General features: G+C 39.4%; 2 protein-coding genes across 4 annotated transcripts; one reads left to right on the top strand and one right to left on the bottom strand.

Moving 5' to 3' along the window:
* The first annotated feature begins 42 nt into the window (after positions 1–42).
* On the top strand, positions 43–1,310 carry LOC129725021 (uncharacterized). Its single transcript, XM_055680390.1, has 5 exons — positions 43–268; positions 328–493; positions 552–934; positions 1,003–1,138; positions 1,200–1,310. The coding sequence occupies exons 1-4, from the start codon at positions 86–88 to the stop codon at positions 1,114–1,116; spliced, it is 846 nt and encodes a 281-aa protein (XP_055536365.1). The 5' UTR covers positions 43–85; the 3' UTR covers positions 1,117–1,138; positions 1,200–1,310.
* A 9,959-nt stretch (positions 1,311–11,269) lies between these two features.
* Positions 11,270–13,257, bottom strand: LOC129723303 (uncharacterized). 3 transcript variants are annotated; one of them, XR_008727741.1, is made up of 3 exons: positions 12,987–13,257; positions 11,817–12,924; positions 11,271–11,751 (listed from the first exon to the last, which is right to left on the bottom strand). XR_008727741.1 is itself a non-coding variant. In XM_055677437.1 (2 exons), exons 1-2 carry the CDS (start codon positions 13,029–13,031, stop codon positions 12,427–12,429), a joined length of 543 nt encoding a protein of 180 aa, XP_055533412.1. In that variant the 5' UTR covers positions 13,032–13,257; the 3' UTR covers positions 11,270–12,426. The 3 variants fall into 3 exon arrangements, 2 of the variants coding, with proteins under 2 accessions (XP_055533412.1, XP_055533413.1); XM_055677437.1 differs by having other exon boundaries at positions 11,270–12,924; XM_055677438.1 differs by having other exon boundaries at positions 11,273–12,906.
* Positions 13,258–20,310: the final 7,053 nt, after the last annotated feature.

Below are 20,310 nucleotides of genomic sequence, written 5' to 3'. Positions count from 1 at the left end.
CCAGAAAACTACTATATCAGCACAGGTTCGAAACGGGTAACCTTCAGTTATTCTTATTCTCTACTGACCGTTGGATTCCAGCACAATGTCGATCCGTGCTTTACTCGTCATACTGGTCATTGCGGCAGTGTGTCTTCTGCAGGCACGTCTCGCAACTTCTGATCCGGTCCACAAACGGAGATTAGTGCGTTCGGTCAGCCCCGCCCCAAGAAACCCTAGCTGTGAAGCAGGAAAACGAATTGGTTGTGCCGATTGCGGATCCGTACAGGTAATCTCTAACATTCATGTTCTATTCTAGAAATAATCAAATATTGTTATTTTTTTCAGATCTGTCGCTGGGATGGTACCCCAGTAGAATCTTCAAAATATCGCTGTGATTCAGTAGATCGCACGAAACCATTCTGTGAAGGAAACACGGGAGTTTGTAGTGACACACCATCTGCCGATTGCATTAAACCCAGTGATTTATGCCCGGCACCTGGAATTTTCCCCCGTAACTAGCACATTACACATTTGATAAAGCTTATTAATAAGTTTCAGTTTTCCGATAGAACCTACCAACTGTCGCGAGTACATAATTTGTGACAACGATAAAAATGCCTACGTAGCAGCATGTGCCCCCAACGAAGTGTACAGCCACTCGGTACAGGATTGCGTGCGAAGTTCAGCGGCCAACACTTGCTTCCAGCTGAATTGTGCAGCAGCTGCCTCGCAGAATCAATGGTACGCTTACACTCCGAATGCAACATTGTACGTATTCTGTTCCAGCGAGGCTGGTCCAATGACTTTCAAGTGCAGCGGTGAACACTCAGCCTTCAATGTCAACTTGAAACGATGCGACTTCCGCTGCCCAAGCCCTGGACGATTTGCTATACCGGATGAACCCGCTGGTAGCCAACGATACTATCAGTGTGTGGCCGGTGCCGGAAATTCGGTAAGTTAATTAAGTATTAAAACAAACGATATGCTACATAAAATACAATAATGGTTATATTGTTGCAGTTATCTTACACCGTTCAAACATGTCCCGCGAATCTAGTTTTTGATGTTGAAAATTCGAGATGTGCACCACCTCCACCGTCTCCACCGCCTGGCGCCGGTGGTGATGAGAAGTGAAAATTATGAATTATTATTAGAGGTGATTCGTTTGTTATGACAGTTCTTCAATTTTTACTTACTTTTCAATTAAACGTTTTCAGCTTCATTTTATCTTCATTATTTTATCGAAATGATAAAATGAATAAAACCAATTAAAAATTGATAGCGCAAAAACCACACTTTCTGAAAATATAAAACTTTTCCAACGAAAATTACAAAATGTTATTTAAATATTGATGGTTGTTCGAACTTAGAGGAATAAAAACTGAAAAATAAAAGAAAAAATCTCCAATTTTTCGTTAGTGTATACTTTTTTGGGGGAAAAAATCTACAAGTTTGGTGTAGTTCTTTCTGGCTCTATATAAAATTTCATCATTAACGCAATGCTTGTGATTCCTATTCGAAAATTAGTCGAGACTCAGGACAAAATACTAATAACGCAAAATAACGCTTTAGTTTTTGAATGGATTTGGATTGGATTTGGATTGGATTTGGACTGGATTTGGATTGGATTTGGATTGAATTTGGATTGGATTTGGATTGGATTTGGATTGGATTTGGATTGGATTTGGATTGGATTTGGATTGGATTTGGATTGGATTTGGATTGGATTTAGATTGGATTTGGATTGGATTTGGATTGGATTTGGATTGGATTTGGATTGGATTTGGATTGGATTTAGATTAGATTTGGATTGGATTGGATTGGATTTGGATTCGGATTGGATTTGGATTTGACATGGATTCAATTGTATTTATGTTGATATAGATATTGAGATCGGATTTAAATCAAAACTTTAGTTCTCTGATTCTGAATGGGTAATGAGGTATAGTCTTGGAAAAATACACCTCACCCAAACGGGGCCTGACCCCACAATCTCCCTGTTTACTACATTCACAAGATTTCACTAGATTCAAAACTCTATGGTATTTGCATTGTTTGCGAAATCTAGTCATCAAGATGTAATTGCCCTGTTGTACAAATATTATTCAAATATTTTTCTTTCGAGCAAGTCGTTGGTGTTCCTAGAAAATAGTAAATTTATTATCTTGCGTAGATAAGACACATCTAGTTAACTAGAACTAGCAGCCTCTTGCCATAGATCCACTAGTTGATGCTCGAACGGTGGTTGTGAAATGTTCGACTTTGTACGCCCGTGTGGCCAGCGAACCTGCTCTACTGTTAGCGCAATTTTTAATTAGGAACAACTTCTACCACATTTATACTCTGATATGACATTACTCCATAACAGATTTGATCGTACAATGACGATGTGATGTGAGCGTACAGATGTGTCTCCGTGAATCCGTCCATACCGTTCTGTTCCGCGACTAGCGGAGACTGCAAAAGCACCAGACGAGCAAGATCGCGGCAAATGACCTGGTCGAATATCGACCATTTTTGATTCGAATGAAACTTTGCACACGTATTTGGCTTAGCAAACTGAGCATTTTTCACAGATGGAGAGATTCCAAAAGGGCGTATGCCTTTTGGCATAGGTTTTATTCGAAGCATTGTAGCCCAGAAACCGTTGGTTGTATAGAAAAACTGTCTGAGAATGAGTTGTAGGGAATTAAAAACCATAAAAAAATATACACTGTACAAAAAAAAATTTTTTTTGACCAAAAAAAATTAAAAATAAACATTCAATTTCAATTTAAAAAAAAAATGAGTTGAATTTTTTTTTAATTTTTGAAGTAGAATACTTCTCTCAGGAAGTTCGGCTACATAGGGATGTGAAATGAAAATCTAAAACCGAAAAAAGTGAAAAATATGTCCAATTTCAAATGCTAATAAATCGGTTAGTATTCGATGGATTTCCTTCGTTCTTGCAGCAATAGATTGGAAAATCTTCTAAGATTCTTCCCAAAATAAGATAATTGTAATTTTATTATTCACACTATTGTACTATTGAAAATAGTCAAGCCTTGTCAAAACGAAAAATTCGACCTCTGATTGGTCGTTATATGCTTGCTTCCCAAGCACGGTCGACAGGATCATATACCTTGCAATTGAAAACATGCTATTTGGCCTATATAAGAGCCTGTTTCAGCCGGCGCCGCTCATAATAGTTCTAGACAGCGACAACAGCAGTCGTCCTTCCTTAGCAGCAGCACTAGCTCTGTGGTTGGTCACCACGTCTCAGGAGCAGCGCGGTTTTTCTCAGCGTGTGTACAGCGACAACAGCAGTCGTCCTTCCTTTGCAGCAGCAATAGCCCTGTGGTTGGTCACCACGTCTCAGGAGCAGCGCGGTTTTTCTCAAAGTGTGTCGCCAGACAGCCATTATTCCCCCCGTGTTGGGGCAGCATGAGATTGCCATCAGGAAATTCAATTTTGGAAATCAAAATGACTTTTTGAAGGCAAATAAACAAGTCATTGAAAGTTAATAATTTTTGACAACGCAAGCAAGCATTCTGGGTTGCATCCTAACAATTTAAATTTGTCGCACCCGTCTAATTTACTGAATGTGAAATAGCTTCCACAGTGCATGTTGTCCGTGTATCTTAATTCCCCCAATGTTAGGGCAGCTCAAAGGTTGTAATTAGCAACCGATTTTGAACAGCAAAATGCTTTTTTGAAGGCAAATAAAAAAATAATTGAAGGTTAATAATTTTCTGGCATAAACACAAGCAGACATTCTGTGCGGGATGCAATCAAATTCTGTTGTAGTTGTCTAATTTTTACTTTATTTAGTAAACTCCCCACTGTAGGGGCAGCGCAAAGGCTGCGATCAGCATAACCGACATTGAATAATAAATTGCCCTGTTAGAACGCATTCACAAAAGCAGTTTGTTCGACTATGCAGAGCTAATGTGAAGTCGATTCAATCAATCAGCATTAACAGAATTTTGTCGTCTCCCAGCTGCCAAGTTGCAACATGATGCAACACGCAACAGCGAGCAAACGAAATCGCTTGATGTTACAAACCGCAATAAGATACGGGTTAAAACCGTTGCGTGTGTGAGAGCACCATCGATGTTTATTCGCTGGATACACTATCTACTGTCTACTGAACGCAATAATCTGCTTACATGCGACACGGGGACGGGAACATTTTCTTCAACGAAGCTGCGCAACACGACACAAAACATGTTATTTTGTTGCTTCAATGAGAGTGCTATCGGTCCGGCTCGACAAGAAATCATTTTTGTGCATCCGTGCTACGAAACTGAGGAAAACTTTAGAAACTGAAAAAAGAGGTGGAGCTTATCGAATGATCGCTCTGAGCCGGAATGAAGTCGCACATATTTTTCAAGTTATGTCATTCCACCACGTACGAAAAATAATTCATTCCTATTTTCATCCCTATATAAGAGCCTGTTTTAGTCGAAGCCGCTCATAGTAGTTCTGAACAGCGACGACAGCAGTCCTCCCTTAGCAGCAGCGGGAGCGAGCAGTGGATACCATCGATAGCGGATAGCGGCCACAACTGTGGCATGGCTGCGAATAAGCGTAGCAGTTTCAGCGGATCTCACCATCGATAGCAGCAGGGCCAGCAGATGCAGGTACAGCGGATACCAATGGCGGCCACAACTGTGGCATGGCTACGGATAGCGTTGCAGTTGCTCAGCAGTTGGGCCAGCGTATAGCGGCCACAACTGTGGCATGGCTATGCATAGCGTAGCTGTTGCAGCGGGTATATCAGCATCGATAGTAGCAGGGTCAGCTGATGCAACGACACTCCCTTCACTAAAATGCTGTTTCAGTGTGGTAGCGGGAAGCATCAGCAGCAGGCTTGCATGAAGTGAATACATCAGCCAGCAACTTCCTCTAAGGCCTCTGCCATAGTAGACGCGAAAAGCGGCGCGAACCGATTCGCTCGGCCGTAGGTTAATGTACAGCTCTACTGATGGCTGTACATTAACCTACAGCTGAGCGAATCGGTTCGCGTCGCTTTTCGCGTCTATTATGGCAGAGGCCTAATGGAAAAGTTGTATCAGTTTGTTCAGAAGAATATTATTACAGAGATGCGATTGCGTAAATCCGATTTTGAATTGAACAATTGTTCTTTTGAGAACAAATAACACACTTATTTGAAGAGTTAATAGCTTTTGGTACCAATAGCAGTATCGTGACAGCCTCAGCGGTAGATGCAGATGCAGCCGGTACTTCCCTGAGGCCGATGTAAAGGTAAATGGGAGCAGCACGGCGAAACAGTTCGGGTTATGCTTAGACGAGCGTCATTTTTCGTTGTTGATATTCCCCACATGAAACGACGCGCTTTCGTATGATAGCGGTGGTATTAGCGGTAGATACATTTGCCAACACTTCCTCCAGTAAATCCGTACCACCGTCCCCCGTAGTTTAATTGGTCAAAACACCATGCCGGAGACAGGGTGATTGCGGGTTCAAGTCCCGTCGGGAAGCGGTTTATTTTTCCAAATCTGTATCATATTTCCAGTTCGCTTATTTTTCGTTTCTTTTTCTACTTCACATACTGTCTGCTTAATGTACCTTATGGTTATAATCAACATTTGAATCACTATTTAAGAAATTATACGCACAAACGGCAAAATAAAACTCTGTGCAATGGAGATATTGAGCTTTAGTGGCGTTTTTGACAAGATGCATAGTTTTCCATCACATGTAAAAACGCCAATATCTCAGCCCCCCGATAAGATATCAAGGATCTTTTTTCATGTAAATTTTCGTCTTGAATTCCGCTTTTCAGTAAAAATTTCAGTACTTGATCAAAAAAAAAATTTATATATGTTTTGAAGGTTTTATCTGAAAGTTATTAGAAAAATTCACTACTTTGTGATGTTCAATGGGCTCTGTGAGTCAAATAATTGAATGAAATGCTGAACCAAACCATGCAAAATATTCAAAAACAACTCCACAAAAATTAAAAAAATATATGGAGAAATTTAGGAATCGAACAGATTTGAAAAAAGTGCAGAAGAGTGATTTGGAGCTTAAATTTTTTTTCTTAAATCACGTTTGGGCAACCTGAAAACGATTTTTTAGAAAGTCGAATTGTTCTACAAAAATGCATTAAATAACATTATCTCTCAATTTAGGGCTGAGCACCTTGACTTTTTCAACATCGATTTTTTTTTTTGGGACAGCCTACTGGATAGTGCCTACTTTGTATTTGCAGGCTTAAAACAGACCCCGTTGAAGTCCATAGCATCCTGCCCAATAAATCCCATCTTTATCTCCCACAGGTTCTGGCCGGAATACAAGCAACTATGTGAATGCTGTAAGAGCGGCTCAAGACATTCGGACATGTCTCATTTGGAGCGGGCGGCTGAATTGAGAAACATGTTGTCTCGAACGCAATATCCAAGACTACAACTCCTCGTTATGCGACATCAAAACTGTCTTCGGAGATATTAACGTATGAAAGTTCGAATGCTGGGAATTTCACGATAGTTGGTTTTCATTTCGGCTGAGTAGTTAATAAGTAGAACGATTAGGTTTTTTACTATCCAACGCTTCGTCACTGCACAGTGACATCATCAGGCGAAACTGTGGGTGTTTATTAACGATTAGTGGCTGTTTTGAGTCTTGAAGTTATTCACAACTAGCTGGCACGGCAAACTTCGTACCACCGCCTTGAGTTTTATTGACTGTTGTATTGCAAAAACTGAAATCTCTAACTGCTGCTAAAAAATCATACCCAAGATATGTTTCAGCTATGATTTGTTTTTAGTTTTTTTTTTCAATCCTGCGCTCGTGAAATTCTACGTTTTTATTTTATTGAACATTATGAAGCACCTTTCAACCATAATCAAAATATTTCAATACATTTCTGAAATTGAACAGTCATTCTTTTAAATATTCTGAAGGAAATTATTACGTTATTTATACCCTTCGTTAGTAATACCCTTCTGCCTGGCCAATCTCACTGGAACAGATTTTATAAAAAGCTTCAGAATTCTAAATAATTCAAGCTTAAAATTCGGAATATACGAAACATGTGAAAGTGGTCAAGGCGGTCCTAGCCACTTAATTCTATATATTCCACAATGTCGGGGTCCGGGAACATGCGACATAGAGCTGTCCATGTGAGAAGCATGAATACTCGGAGTTTATGCCACAAATTTTCAGTGACTGTCCTTGTGTTTTATCAACAGTCATGGCGAATGCGCGACGCACGGGGGATTTTTTTTTATTCTCGCTTATTTTCCGTCGGTCTAGTTCCGCCACTTTTGTGGCCAATCACCAACGCCCAGGGAGGTGACTCCACACCCAGGATCCTAACTCACGACCCGTTTATTAACGGACCGGCGCCAACGGCTTTACTTCCTCATGCGATGGAAGGCGATCCCAGAGATTTTTCGCCTCAGAAAATCTCCCGGTGTCGGCTAGGATTGAAACTAGACCAGTTGGGTTGGTTGTGAGTGGATCACGCCACCTCACAACCATCGACACCTATGTCGGCACGGGGATTGCAGACGTTTAAAATTAAACGGCAAATCGGTAGGAGTAATCGGGATACGTGGGATTATTACGACTTCTCCTTTGTAGTTTCCTGTCAGAATTGTCGCTTCAAGGACATTTGAAATCGGGTAGTGGCAGCAATGCATCTGTTCGGTGGTAAATTTGACCTTGAATTTATAAAGTAGTAGTATTTAAAAATATTTGATTGGCATTTTTCTCTCAATTGAGTGTTTAGTTTACTATTAAGTTTAGTTACTATGTTTTTCTCTTGTTCAAGACTCGTTCGAAGACTACTGGAAACTGAGTGTGTAACTGACGATTCTGAGATATATGGGGTGTCGAACGTCGGCGCATTTCGAGCTCGTATTGTTCTTAACCGATCAACTTCCCTTCGGGACTCGTATATTTCTTGACTTTCTAATATTCTATCTTCAGTGTTGCGAAGCCTGACACTTTTATTGGCCTGCTACTACTCGTGTCTAAGCTCGCAAACCTGAAACAAAAACAACGAATTTAATTTTAATTCAACGGCATGTTAAGTATTTGAACATTCCACTTACAACAACTTCATTTGAAGAAAAAACACTTCGACCACAATAGAAATTTGTCAAAGTCAACTGGAAGATATGCAAGAATCAGTTTGATCATGTAGATTAGGTAACATTCCTTTTATAAAATACCTTTAACGGCACCGCAAATTCTCGCAAAACCTAATGGCCAACCATTTTTCGGGTATCTTTTTATTTTTCAAACATACATGATACCAATTGTTTTTTACATGACCATGTGACATAAAGCAGTTTATGCGAGAATATGCATGTTTTAGGTTCAATGCCACCAGTTATCAGGGCTTCGGGCATTATCGAATATCACGCTACTGCGGAGCACAAAGGTACATACAGAAGTTTGAAATTAAATGGTAAATTGGTAGGTAATATCTGGATACACGGAGCTTCGAAATTTCGCTCCAATGACATCAATATTTCATCTGCTTTTTGAGGCAGATCTGCTGCCTAAACACAGTGCAATTGACACTTCGCAACATTATAGATTTCTATTCAACATTCAACAATTAATTGTAAATCCAGAGATTTGTGCCCATTTAACGAAACATGAACAGAAATCAATGTTTTTTGAGAAGCAAAAACTACACGTTTCTTTTACCAGCTAACAGAATCATTGCAGCATGAACAAATGTCAATGATCTAAGTCAGTGTGCATTTTAGAGAAAATTGAACAGATTGATTAGATCCGAGCAGTGGTAAATTAAATCATCGCACATCTAGTGTTATTCTTGTTCTTTCTTTTCGTTTATCAGATAAATAAAACGATTATTTGCAACTTTGCTCAAATAAGCCAGAAATTTAATTTACATTATCAAGCATATGCCCTTGAATAAAATCGAAGCCACGTTGAGAGTATTCACATGCATGTCGAGTTTGTTGCTACCACGCTATAGTTCTTTTGCATAGTAGGCAGCGAAAACGAATATCACTTTATATGTGAATCATTAACAGGTGCTTGTTTACTCAACAACGACGCCTCAATAACGACGCTACAACAACTTGTCTACCGCTCATAGCCTGCAATCATAGTAATCTAATGACGTTGTTTTTGGTGTAAAAGGCGGGATAAGGCGAAAATGTATTTCAATTTTTTTTTAACTGTGGTACTATTTTTGATATATAAATATTTTAAATAAACTTACAAATCTCCAATCCCAACCTCCACGAGGTGCCGTCCGAGATACGGGTAACCTCAGCGGAGATCGGGTCACCAACCCCCGGTGAAAACATTGATCGTATGCTGACTGGAAAAAAGGACCGTACAATGTTGTTTCTCCATGTTAGGGGCGGCGTACAACAGCGTTTGACTTGGAGCGGGCGGCTGAATCATGAAATGCGGTGCCTTGTAAGCTATATCTAGAACGGCATCCCCGTTGCGAGAAAATGTATTGCAGCTCTAGTAAGGTAGAATATCAAATATGAATTACTACGAGCATTCCAGATAATATAAGGAACGGAATAATCAGCATGGGCCTAGACGATCGAAAAAGGACAACAGTTATTGCAAACTCGGCTCTTGTAATGTATGGACCTTACTCGAACCGGCATGCGCAGCTATCCTTGCTATAAAGCTGCGTAAAGTAATTCTGGAGATCGACGCCACCCAAGAAGTGCGCTGGTCGGAAACGGAAGAAGGTGAAGTAAGTGCCGAGGACATGACATCAAGATCGTCATCGGAGATGCAAAGGCGCAGATTGTCAATTTGGCTGCAGCCAGAGGCATGACACTTATTGTAGTACTTATTTTGCACCCCAGACTATTCGAAAGTACACCTGAATGCACTCAAATGAGGTTGCCAGCTCTCAGATCGACCAAGTTCTGATCGCTGGTGAGCATTTTCCAGACGTTACAGACGTAAGGTGGTTCAAAAGACCAAACGTTAACTCCGATCACTATCTCAAGGTATGCAAGATCCGCGTCCGGTTCAGGACAACGAGGAAGATATGGTTGAACATTTAGCGGTTTTCAACTGAAGAAGTAGCTGCTGGGTACTCGCAGAAAGATATCGAGCAGGTCGATGAGCAAGTTAGAGGGGACCTAAGCGAACAGTGGACAACTACAACTACAATCCAATGAGAGGTTTGACGCTGAATGCCAGTGAGTGATGGATGAGGAAAACCTTGCCAAAGGTTACATGTTGGCTACGCTGTGACACGTCAAAACGGACGGAGATATCGATCAGCTATAGCTTCTAAAAATAAACTCCTTCGCCGGAAGAAACCTCAAAATAGGGAGCGTGTTCTTGTGGAAGTGGAGGACTGCTTCTACAATCACGCAGCAAGGAGTTTCTAAAGAAGATTAATGGAATCAGGAACCAAAATATGTCTGCTCCTGTCGTGTTGACTACAGAAAGGGGAACATGATTACAAATAAATCAGAGGTGGCCAGGCGATGGAAACAACATTTGAATGTGCTGTTGAACAGCGATGAAGACTGAGCCGTCGAAAGAAGCAAGATGATTACTCAGAATAAAGGACAAGCTGTTAAAGAGCTGAGGAACTACAATGCAGCTAGGAAGGACGTCATTCCAGCCGAACTTTTTAAGTCAGTAAAGAACAGTTGTGTCGTACCATCCTTCGTATTATGATGAAGGTCGTTGCAGAAAACCTTTGTTGCCAAATACCAATTTTCCAATGAAACTAGTCAGGCTATTAGGTAGCCGGTGAGTTATCGAACGCATTCGTTACGTTAGATGGTGCTTCAAGGGTAACGAACTCTCAAACTCATTATTCAACATCGCAATGGAAGGTGCCATACGGAGGGGTGGTGTCCAGAGAAGTGGCACCAACATTACGAAGTCACATATGCTCCTAGGTATTGCGAACGATATCGACATCATTGGAAATAAACTTGGAGCGGTGGAAGGGGCCTTTATACCTCTCAAGAGGGAAACTGGCAGAATTGGCCTTATCATAAACTCTACCAAAACGAAGTACATGGTGACTGGTAGAGAGCGTGGTAGCCCGTCGGATGTTGGTGGTGACAGTTGAGGAATCATATGAAGTAGTAGTATTTACCTGGGTACATTGGTGATGTGCGACAATAAGGATGGCCGTGAGATAAAAAGAGCATATAGCGGTCACAAATACGACCTTCTATGGATTGCATAACCAGCTGAAGTCCCGCAACCTGCAGACCCGTACTAAACTAACACTTTATAAAACACTGATTCTCCCGATGGCCCTCTTCAATCATGAAGCATGGATACTGACAGAGGCTGATCAGCGAACTTTTGGTATTTTCAAGCGTAGAATCTTGCGTTCAATCTTTCGCGACAGTCTGGAAAATGGGGTTTGGCGCACACCAGACTTACAAATCGGTTAATATAGTAAGCGAATAAACACGGCAAGCTTCAGACGGCTTGAAATGTAGCTAGAATGCCGAAGGAATGGACATCAAAAACCGTATTTGGTAGGAAACCCGATACAGGCCGTCGACTTCAGGGTAATAAGAGGTATAAGAACATCTGTGATAAGTTTTAATCAAATCAAAAATGACAACAAAAAAATATATCAAGTCATTTTTTCTGAAATTGCTTTGTTTTGGGGTTCTTAAGAGGTAAAACGTGCTGTAGGACAGAATCGAGCTGACGGAAAAATTGTTTCTTAGCTGTACTGTAGATCTCCACTCTCGCGATTATTTTTTTCAATTGCGCTATCGTTGTTTGCTCGAAAACTTTAAAGCTGTTAAATCGATAAATCTGTAATTTTGTGGTGTTATTCATAACTGAGATATCTGATATGTTTTTTTTTTTTTTGTATGCACCTAACGGTAGAGAACCACAAAGTGTTATTCGTATCTTGTGAAGAAAGAAATTTGAAACAGACATTCTAAAAACTATTCTCGCAGTTACAAAACAATAAAAATATTATTACAGTACAATACAATAAAAATTAACGAAAGCACTGATCCACTTACTGAAAACTTGCGTCGCTTATTTTCGATTCAGCATTTAGCTCTAATACTTGTTCACCTCAAAAGAAACACACATTTCTAGAAGTAAAATAAACGAAAATTAGAAGCAAAATTAACGAATTAGTAGGAAGGATTAATCTTATTCAATTTATTAAGATTTTTTAATAAAAAACACATCAGCAACCCTGAAATCAATTATACGTTCGCGAAGACTCAACTTGTGCATAATGTAATAAAGGCATACTATTTTTGATTTGTTAAAAAAAATCGAAAAAGAATAGGATAGGATAGATTTCTTTTCGCACTTGACCCCTTTCATATACTTGCTAGATTTTTAGTAAAACAGATATCTTCAAATTTATTAAAAAAAAGGCGCTTCAATACGCGTTTCCAGATCTTAAAGCAATGCACAAATACCTGCAAATGAACACTTTCATCACTTCGATTACTAAATTTAAACTTAGTCCGAGGAAAAATCTGATCGCTTCATTTCTACCGTGACGTATTTTCTTTTCCACGGCATATACTGCTCCGTGGTGCCATCAAAAGGTGACTGCATGCTACTTCCGTTCAACTTTTCGGTCGTACTACTAACAACGTCGATTATTTCTGCACTATCCAGCTCGGCGCTATTTGAACTATCGGCTTCCATTATACCCTGTAGGGCAGCATCGCCAGTAGTCCGCAGTGCATCAGTTATTGAATTCGATTGGGGGTTTTCGTCCGCGGCAGGCTGATTCACCGAACCAATGGAAACGCGTGGTGCCTTGTTTGCTCCGTTGCCTCCGATCCAATCGAAAATTGATGGATTGTTGTTTCCGGAATTGGTAATCACATTCACCAGCCGGTTTTGGCTATTTTCGGCTGTTAGATTGATTGTGATATCACTTCCGTTTGTTACAAACAGCACTATTGCGGCACAGTTCGCAAATTGAACCAACTGAAAATAGCGGAAGAACTTTGGTTTTTGGAATGATCGTTAAACATCCATCTTTAACGCTCACAATTAAATTCACCTACCGAAACTCGTGCTAGCAACGCAAACAAAGTGAAAGCAGCTTTCATCTCGTTGTTTCTTGTAGTCAGCAGTAACAACGACTATCTGCACTCACCTCGAAGTTGCCTTTGTAGCACCTAACCTACACTCACGGCGACACTCGCACGTATCACAGTCGTACCTTTTTGCTTTCCCAGTACGACCCCTACGCGAGATCGGCAAATGCTGGCAGGAATAATCCCGTTTAATTTATTTCAACCGAAGACAACCCATACACGGTAAATGTGTGGCACCGTCCGTTTGAAAAGGTGACTTTTATAGTTCTACACCAGTCGGCAGAGAATACAGAAATCCCTTTACTTAACCCGACTATTGGAAAATAACAAAATCTTAACGGAATTATTGTTTCAGTTTACATTTACAGTTATATTATTAATGTTGTTATCAAGCTTTGGTGAAATATTGAGAAGGTCAATTTCAAGCATTAGTAACTGCGTCAACATTTTCTTGATACATGAAGATGATTCCTTTTCTGTTCCAATATTGTTTCTTTTTAGTTGGGTTCTACTCGTACCACATTGCATATCGAATTTACTGAACGACTGGATTAAACTGCTAACAGATCTGGTTTGTTTGTACATAGAAACTATCTGAAACTACCGCTGAATCCGTAGGCTTAGGGAAGGCAGTGGAATGTTTGGTCCACAGGCATTCCAATGTCGAAGTAAATAAAATTTAATGACAAAGTTCATCTTTACTCATATACAAACAATAATCTTCTTTAAAACACCACTAAAAAGTTTCACCCAACTCCACCAGTAGCGTCTCTTCCCACCCAATTTACCCTACCTACGGATTCACCGTGTCGCTGCAGTTGGGGAGAATGTTTACAATTTCTCGTCCGTTGGCACGCAAACTATTCATTCGCTTGAGTTTATCTCAGCGTCTACAAGTAGAAGGAAAATACCAGCTGCGCTATCTTCATGGTTCAGTTACAATTGCTTTCATCAACTGTTCACAAGTTTTTGTGAAGCTTAGCCTGTTTTAACTATTCAAATAACAACAACTGCCAGAGCAAGCTTTATGACAAAGAAGATTTACATGCGAGGCCAGCAATTGACGGATTTCGCGACAACTCGTTTATGGGGTACCCTTTCTGAATTTGATGAAACGTTATGGAAACCTTCAATGCTTTACAAAATATCTAGACTAACATTTTAAAAGGTCTGAAAGTTCTACCCGCGTAATCAATAACCATAAAACGTGCCTAACAACTAGTTCGGAATATAGACCCGACTGTATGGGCTATAATTAAATCATATGAATTATCACCCGTTTCTGGTTATTGATAATGCGAGTAAACCTTTTTTAAAAATCAATATATTTGAAGAAATGACAAGATGTACAGGGATGGCTTTTCCGCAATTTACTATATTTTCATTCAAACAGATTGGAAAAGGAAGGAAAATAGATTTTAAATACATAAAATGAACGATTATTTAAGACTCTTAAAGCTCAAGATTTCTAGATAGACGGTTTAGTTGTTTGAAACTCTTCCGAACATTTCAAAATGATTACTATTAGGGGAATAGAGTATTCCTAACAAAAACTTAATCATGTCCAACACAGTGTCGTCCTTTTTTTTAAAACGGCCTTGCGCCTCCATGGAACTACGGTATCAACCATTACACTGGTCTAAGAAAAAAAAAAGGCGATCCTAATGCTCAAACTGGAAAAAATCGAAGATTTTAGCTATATAACCATTCCTGTGAATTGTAGTACCCCTGAGTCAGGGCTCTACATTTTCGAAACAAAACAATGAAACTGATATACTCGCGCTGTCATTTCGATTCGAACAGTTTCATTTTCATTTGATTCCTTTCGGCTAGTGTCAACGAATCACTTTTTTCTCTCTTTCCCTCTTTCTTTTTTCGGATCATTTCAAATGAAACTAAAGACTTTTTCAATCGATGGAGAGAGAGACTTTTTCCTTTCCTTCAGCGTCTCAATTGAAATTAGCACCTCATCGCGTCGTTTGATGGTAGTTTTCTTATCCGCAAGCCGTAGTTAGAACGGCAATGGTATCCAATAAATACGTTACGCAACTTCCGATCAATATTTCCTCCCTCTTTTCTATAGAAGTACTGTATGAAAGCCTTCTGTCTCCGTCAGCGCTCATTGTCATTTTCAATTGAGGATCGTCATTTGAAAGTGATGATGATAATCTCCGCTTTCAATTGAAAAGCGTTTGTATCAATTTCAAACCCTTCATTTGTCAAAATCACAGCAAGAGCTTTCGACTGGGTGTCATGTGACTCACGAAGTGCTCGAAAATGATACAAAAGCTTTTCAATCGAAAGCGACGGATCACTATAACCTGATAATTGTCAATTGAAAATGACCTTGTCAGGCTCTGCCCCTGACCATTTCGAAAACGCATCAAAAACTCCCACTCGCTTCAACTCGAACGAAAAGAACGATAACCATGCGCCTCCTTACACTGTTGAATCGATGGAGACCCCAAATAACGATTGAACAGCGTTCTAAGGAACGAGTTTAGAAGGAAATTCGGACCTAGAGCTCTATAGTAACATTCTAGAGTAAAACTTTCTTCTTTGTTACATATGGTCCCCTTAATGCTAGAACTAGATAACTCGAAATTTGTCGATTTTGAGTTAAGTATGCCATCATATTTATCGTGTCAAGCTCTATAACATATCCAAAACTCGTCGAAAAACGATTACAAGAAAAAAAGTTATTAATCAATTAAAAAACTAGATATCGCAACGAAAAACAAGCGTATTTTGTGAAATAACTAAATAACTCGGTTTTTTGTTCATTTTTTCGTTGCTATGACGGGCCTGAAACGATATGGATGCGTTTCATGAAATCTGAACCTTCAATAATTGCATTTGAATCGTCATCACCAGAATAGGTAGAATTTTCAAACTCGTTTTTCTCGAAACGTCAATTTTCGAGTTATCTAGTTCTAGCATTAAGGGGACGATATGATGAGGCGATTATTGTTGTGATATCACAAATTAGGGGGAAGAAAATTTTCTCTGGAATCAACTATCTCACTTTCGTATCTTTGTAAATAAAGATTATTCTGTGAATTTTAGGTACGAAAACGAAGTTTTTCTCTAGAATATTACTATCGAGTTTAAGATCCGAATTTCACCCTAAACTCGTTCCATAGAACGCTCTGCAATGGTTATTTGGCGTTTCCATCGATTCAACTGTGAAAGGAGGCGTACGGTTACAGTTCTTATCGTTCGCGTTGTTTTTCTCTGTGTGGACTCATCCCTGCGACCAGAGACATTTGATCAATTTGGCTATTGTACAGGTGTTTTTGTACTCCGCACTTCATATTATTAGCTGTGTCACTATTGAAGTGAATGATACGCTTTTCATTTATGACCGTGCTTGTGTGTGAGGTTTAACCCTCCCGTTTCAAGCTTACTACTCTACTATACTATACTATACATCTTTCAATCCTACCAATATTGCCAAATTACAATTCCCTGGAGAGAGAGAGACCTTATCTAACGTTTCTCTACGGCCAGGTTTATTTTAAAAGGGACTTATTATGTCAAGAGGAAGGAGTCTTATCGGATCCTCGTTCCTGTGTCAATATCGCCAAATACAATTCCCTGGAGAAGATAAATATTCTTTGATTAGTTTTATTACAAGAAAAACTTATTTTATTACAAGGAAGGAGTCTTATCGAAATCTCATTCCTTCTACCACCCGACGACCACCCGCTACAAACTTCGCGTTGCAGTGGGACGCGTTTTCGAAATAGCTAGGGGCACCTAATTTCACAGGAATGGTTGAATTGGTATAATCTTCCATTTTTTCCAGTTCGAGCTATAGGATCGCACCTGTAGTTTTCTTCTTGTGATTTAGTGAAATAGCTCTACACAGATTGGTTATTTTGAGAGACAAAAAAAAACAGAGGCCACTGACTCCGTATTTCGGTAGTAAATTTTAATAATCTCAACTCGTTGTTGGATCGTGTATCTTCCCATTATGAAATGGCAAGCCTTACTGAAGAAAATGTCAAGAGATCAGAAAAAATTTAGTGTCGTTTGCTGTCCCTATCGGTCTATTTTTGTAGCGCCCTTATAGAAAAACGCTTTTTGAAAAAAAGCAAATGGTATGAACCAAATTTTTTTTTTGGTTCTATTCAGAGCCCCAAGCAATCCTCAATTTATATGAAGTCGAATGGTTTTGTCTCCGCTTGGCGCACTGCATTTCCAATTTGTGTATAACGGGTGACAGCTGAAACTTTGGAATTTGACAGGGCTCTCATACTCCACAACAAATACACTCAGAGAGAAATGAGAGCTCTCTCTCTCTCTCTCTCTCTCTCTCTCTATCTCCTCTTTATGCCAGTAATTTTTGTTTTGTTTATGCATCCCCAGTTCTGTCAAAATGGCGTCGAAACAAGAAGCATTCCGCAAGCGCATTGTACAGTTCGTTTTGAATTGCACAACTATTTTGGCAAAAAGTTCAAGGTAAACCAGTATGATTTTCTGCAAAACTCAACTATAATCCGCCAGGAAGGTACTAAAGACTGGCCAGAGTAGTGAACAGAAAAGTAGCGATCATCAATCAAAATGTGTACCAGAACGAATGTTTGAAAACCATTTTGATTCCATTTCTTCTAAAACACCATACCGATGAAAAGTATGTGTTATGGCCAGATAAAATATCTTCACACTAGCTCACCCGGCAAACTTCGTCCCGCCTATTTTAGTGTTTAATTTGCGATTTGTTTATATCGTTTGAAATGATTGGTTTTATCGGAATGACAACATCCTCGACTTTTGGCTTTTGTACATCACCTCTATTCCGGATATATATTGGGTGCATTTCAGTTATTTTCGTTGTTTTCTAGAAACTGAAAGTGGTCATCATCGAATTCGAAATGGTGTCCAGGGTCAATGCTTGGCTTCTTCACATGATTTCGATAACGGACATATCATATGTAGTAGTATTTGGTTATTTTCGGCCATTTTACAATTCAAACTGGTGTCAGAGGTCAATTTTTAGCTCCTTGCATTATTCTGGATCCGGTGATACTCATATTGAGTGGTATTTGGTAACTTCAGGCTATTTTTCAGAAACCGTAATTCGCCATCTTGGATTTTAATTGGCATTTGAAGACAATTTCTGGCCCCTGAGCGTCATTCTGGTTTAAGAAACACCCATATTGTGTGTTGCTTGGTCATTTTCGACTGTTTTTCAGAAACCGGATATCACCATCTTCGAATTCAAAATGTTGTCTGTGGTCGATTCTAGCTCCTGTGTATCATTCTGTTTCCGAAGACACTCATATTGTATGGAAATCGGCCATTTTTGGCCGTTTTTTAGGAACCGGAAGTTGCCATCTTACAATTCATAATGGTGTCTGAAGTCAATTTTTAGCTCCTTGCATCATTCTGGTTCCAGAGATACTCATAGTGAGTGGTATTTGGTCACTTTAGGCTGTTTTCCGGACACCGGAAGTCACCATCTTACAATTCAAAATGTTGTCTGAGGTCAATTTGTGGCTTCAGTGCATCATAACAATTCCGGAAATACCCATGTTGGGTGGTATTTGGTCATTTGCCGCTGTTTTTCTGAAACCGAAAATCGCCATCTTGGATTTCAAAACGGTATTTGGAGACAATTTCTGGCGTCTGTGCGTCATTTTGGTCATTCACTGCTGTTTTTCAAAAACCGGAAGTCGCCATCTTGGATTTCCAAATGGCATTAGGAGACAATTTCTGGCCTCTGAGCGTCATTCTGGTTAAAGAAACACTCAAATTGGGTGGTATTTGGTCATTCTCGGCTGTTTTTCAGAAACCGGAAGTCGCCATCTTACAATTCAAAATGTTTTCTGAGGTTAATAGATCGATTTGTGGCTTCAGTGCATCATAACAATTCCGAAAATACCCATATTGGTGGTATTTGGTCATTTGCCGCTGTTTTTCAGAAACCGGAAGTCGCCATCTTGGATTTCGAAATGACATTTGGAGACATACCAGAAGAAGGAAGGGTGTCGAAACATTATGGACATGTTTGTTACACCTAAAAACATTCACTTGCCAAATTTGGTTCCATTTAGTTGGTTACACTGTAAATAAAAATCACGTCGAAGTAAAGTGATTTGCTATTGAATTCGCACTACTTGCCTAACATTTCAGAGTTGAATGAAAATATTTCGAAATATATTAATGCAAGGAACGATTAAATCAACAGCAAATCACTCTATTTTCTGTTGTTGAACATAACTTTGTTGATATGCTTGTGTCGGTCAGTTGGATAATTATATAAATTTACAATAAATTCATGAAACTTCTAGATTTTTAATTTAATAACAAAATGATCCTAGAGATGTTCCCTGTTACTGTATCGATGCAATCGATTTCAGGATCTGTAAACGAGCCGTTTTATTGTTATTTTAATTTAAAACATTCAATAAAACTTACGCTCAAATAAATTTCCGATCTCTGGATAAATGAGCTGCTTGCACCGTTCGCCATTGTCACTATTTTTGTTTCGCTTTATGGTTTTGATGTTTGTCAATTGGAATTGCAGCTGTAATTCAATTGATTTAAACAGCAGTGATAATACAAGAGATATTCATTATAATACGATGGTGATTTCCATTAACCAGTTTTCAACGCAAAATCATTTCATTGGAAAGTGTTAATCATCGAGAAATCAACACTAAATCACTTCAACTTGCAGTGTGATGTGACGAATTGAGTAAAGTGCAAAAACACTTGACGTAACCGTGACATTTTTTCATAGTGTAGTTCTCGAGATAAGCAGAAATTTGTGTTTCATTTGTTTGGGACCCCTCCCTCACAGAAGAGGGAGGGGAGTCGAACCATTATGGACATATTTGTTACCTCTAAAAACATTCACATACCAAATTTGGTTGTATTTGGTTGATTGGTTCTCGAGCTGTGTGAAATTCGTGTTTCATTTATTTAGGACCCCTCCCTTGTAGAAGACGGAGGGGTCTCAAACCATAATGGACATATTTGTTACCCCTAAAAACATCCACCTGCCAAATTTGGTTCCATTTGCTTGGTTAGTTTTCGAGATGTGCATGAATTTGTGTTTCATTTGTATGGGACCCCTCCCTTCCAGAAAAGGGAGAGGTCTCGAACTATCTTAGTCACCTTTCTCAGCCCTTAAAACCCCTATATACAAAATTTCACTCCGATCGGTTCAGTAATTTTCAAGCCTATATGGAACAGACAGACAGAGCTGCATTTTTATATGTTTAGATTACGTCAAAAAAATACAAACCTTTCTGAACAACCACTCGGCTCCATTCGTACCCCA

The sequence above is a fragment of the Wyeomyia smithii genome, chromosome 2 (genome assembly GCF_029784165.1).
Source record: "Wyeomyia smithii strain HCP4-BCI-WySm-NY-G18 chromosome 2, ASM2978416v1, whole genome shotgun sequence".
Taxonomy (NCBI): domain Eukaryota; kingdom Metazoa; phylum Arthropoda; class Insecta; order Diptera; family Culicidae; genus Wyeomyia; species Wyeomyia smithii.
Note: the sequence above shows the minus strand (reverse complement) of the source record. Positions and strands in the feature narration are given on the sequence as shown.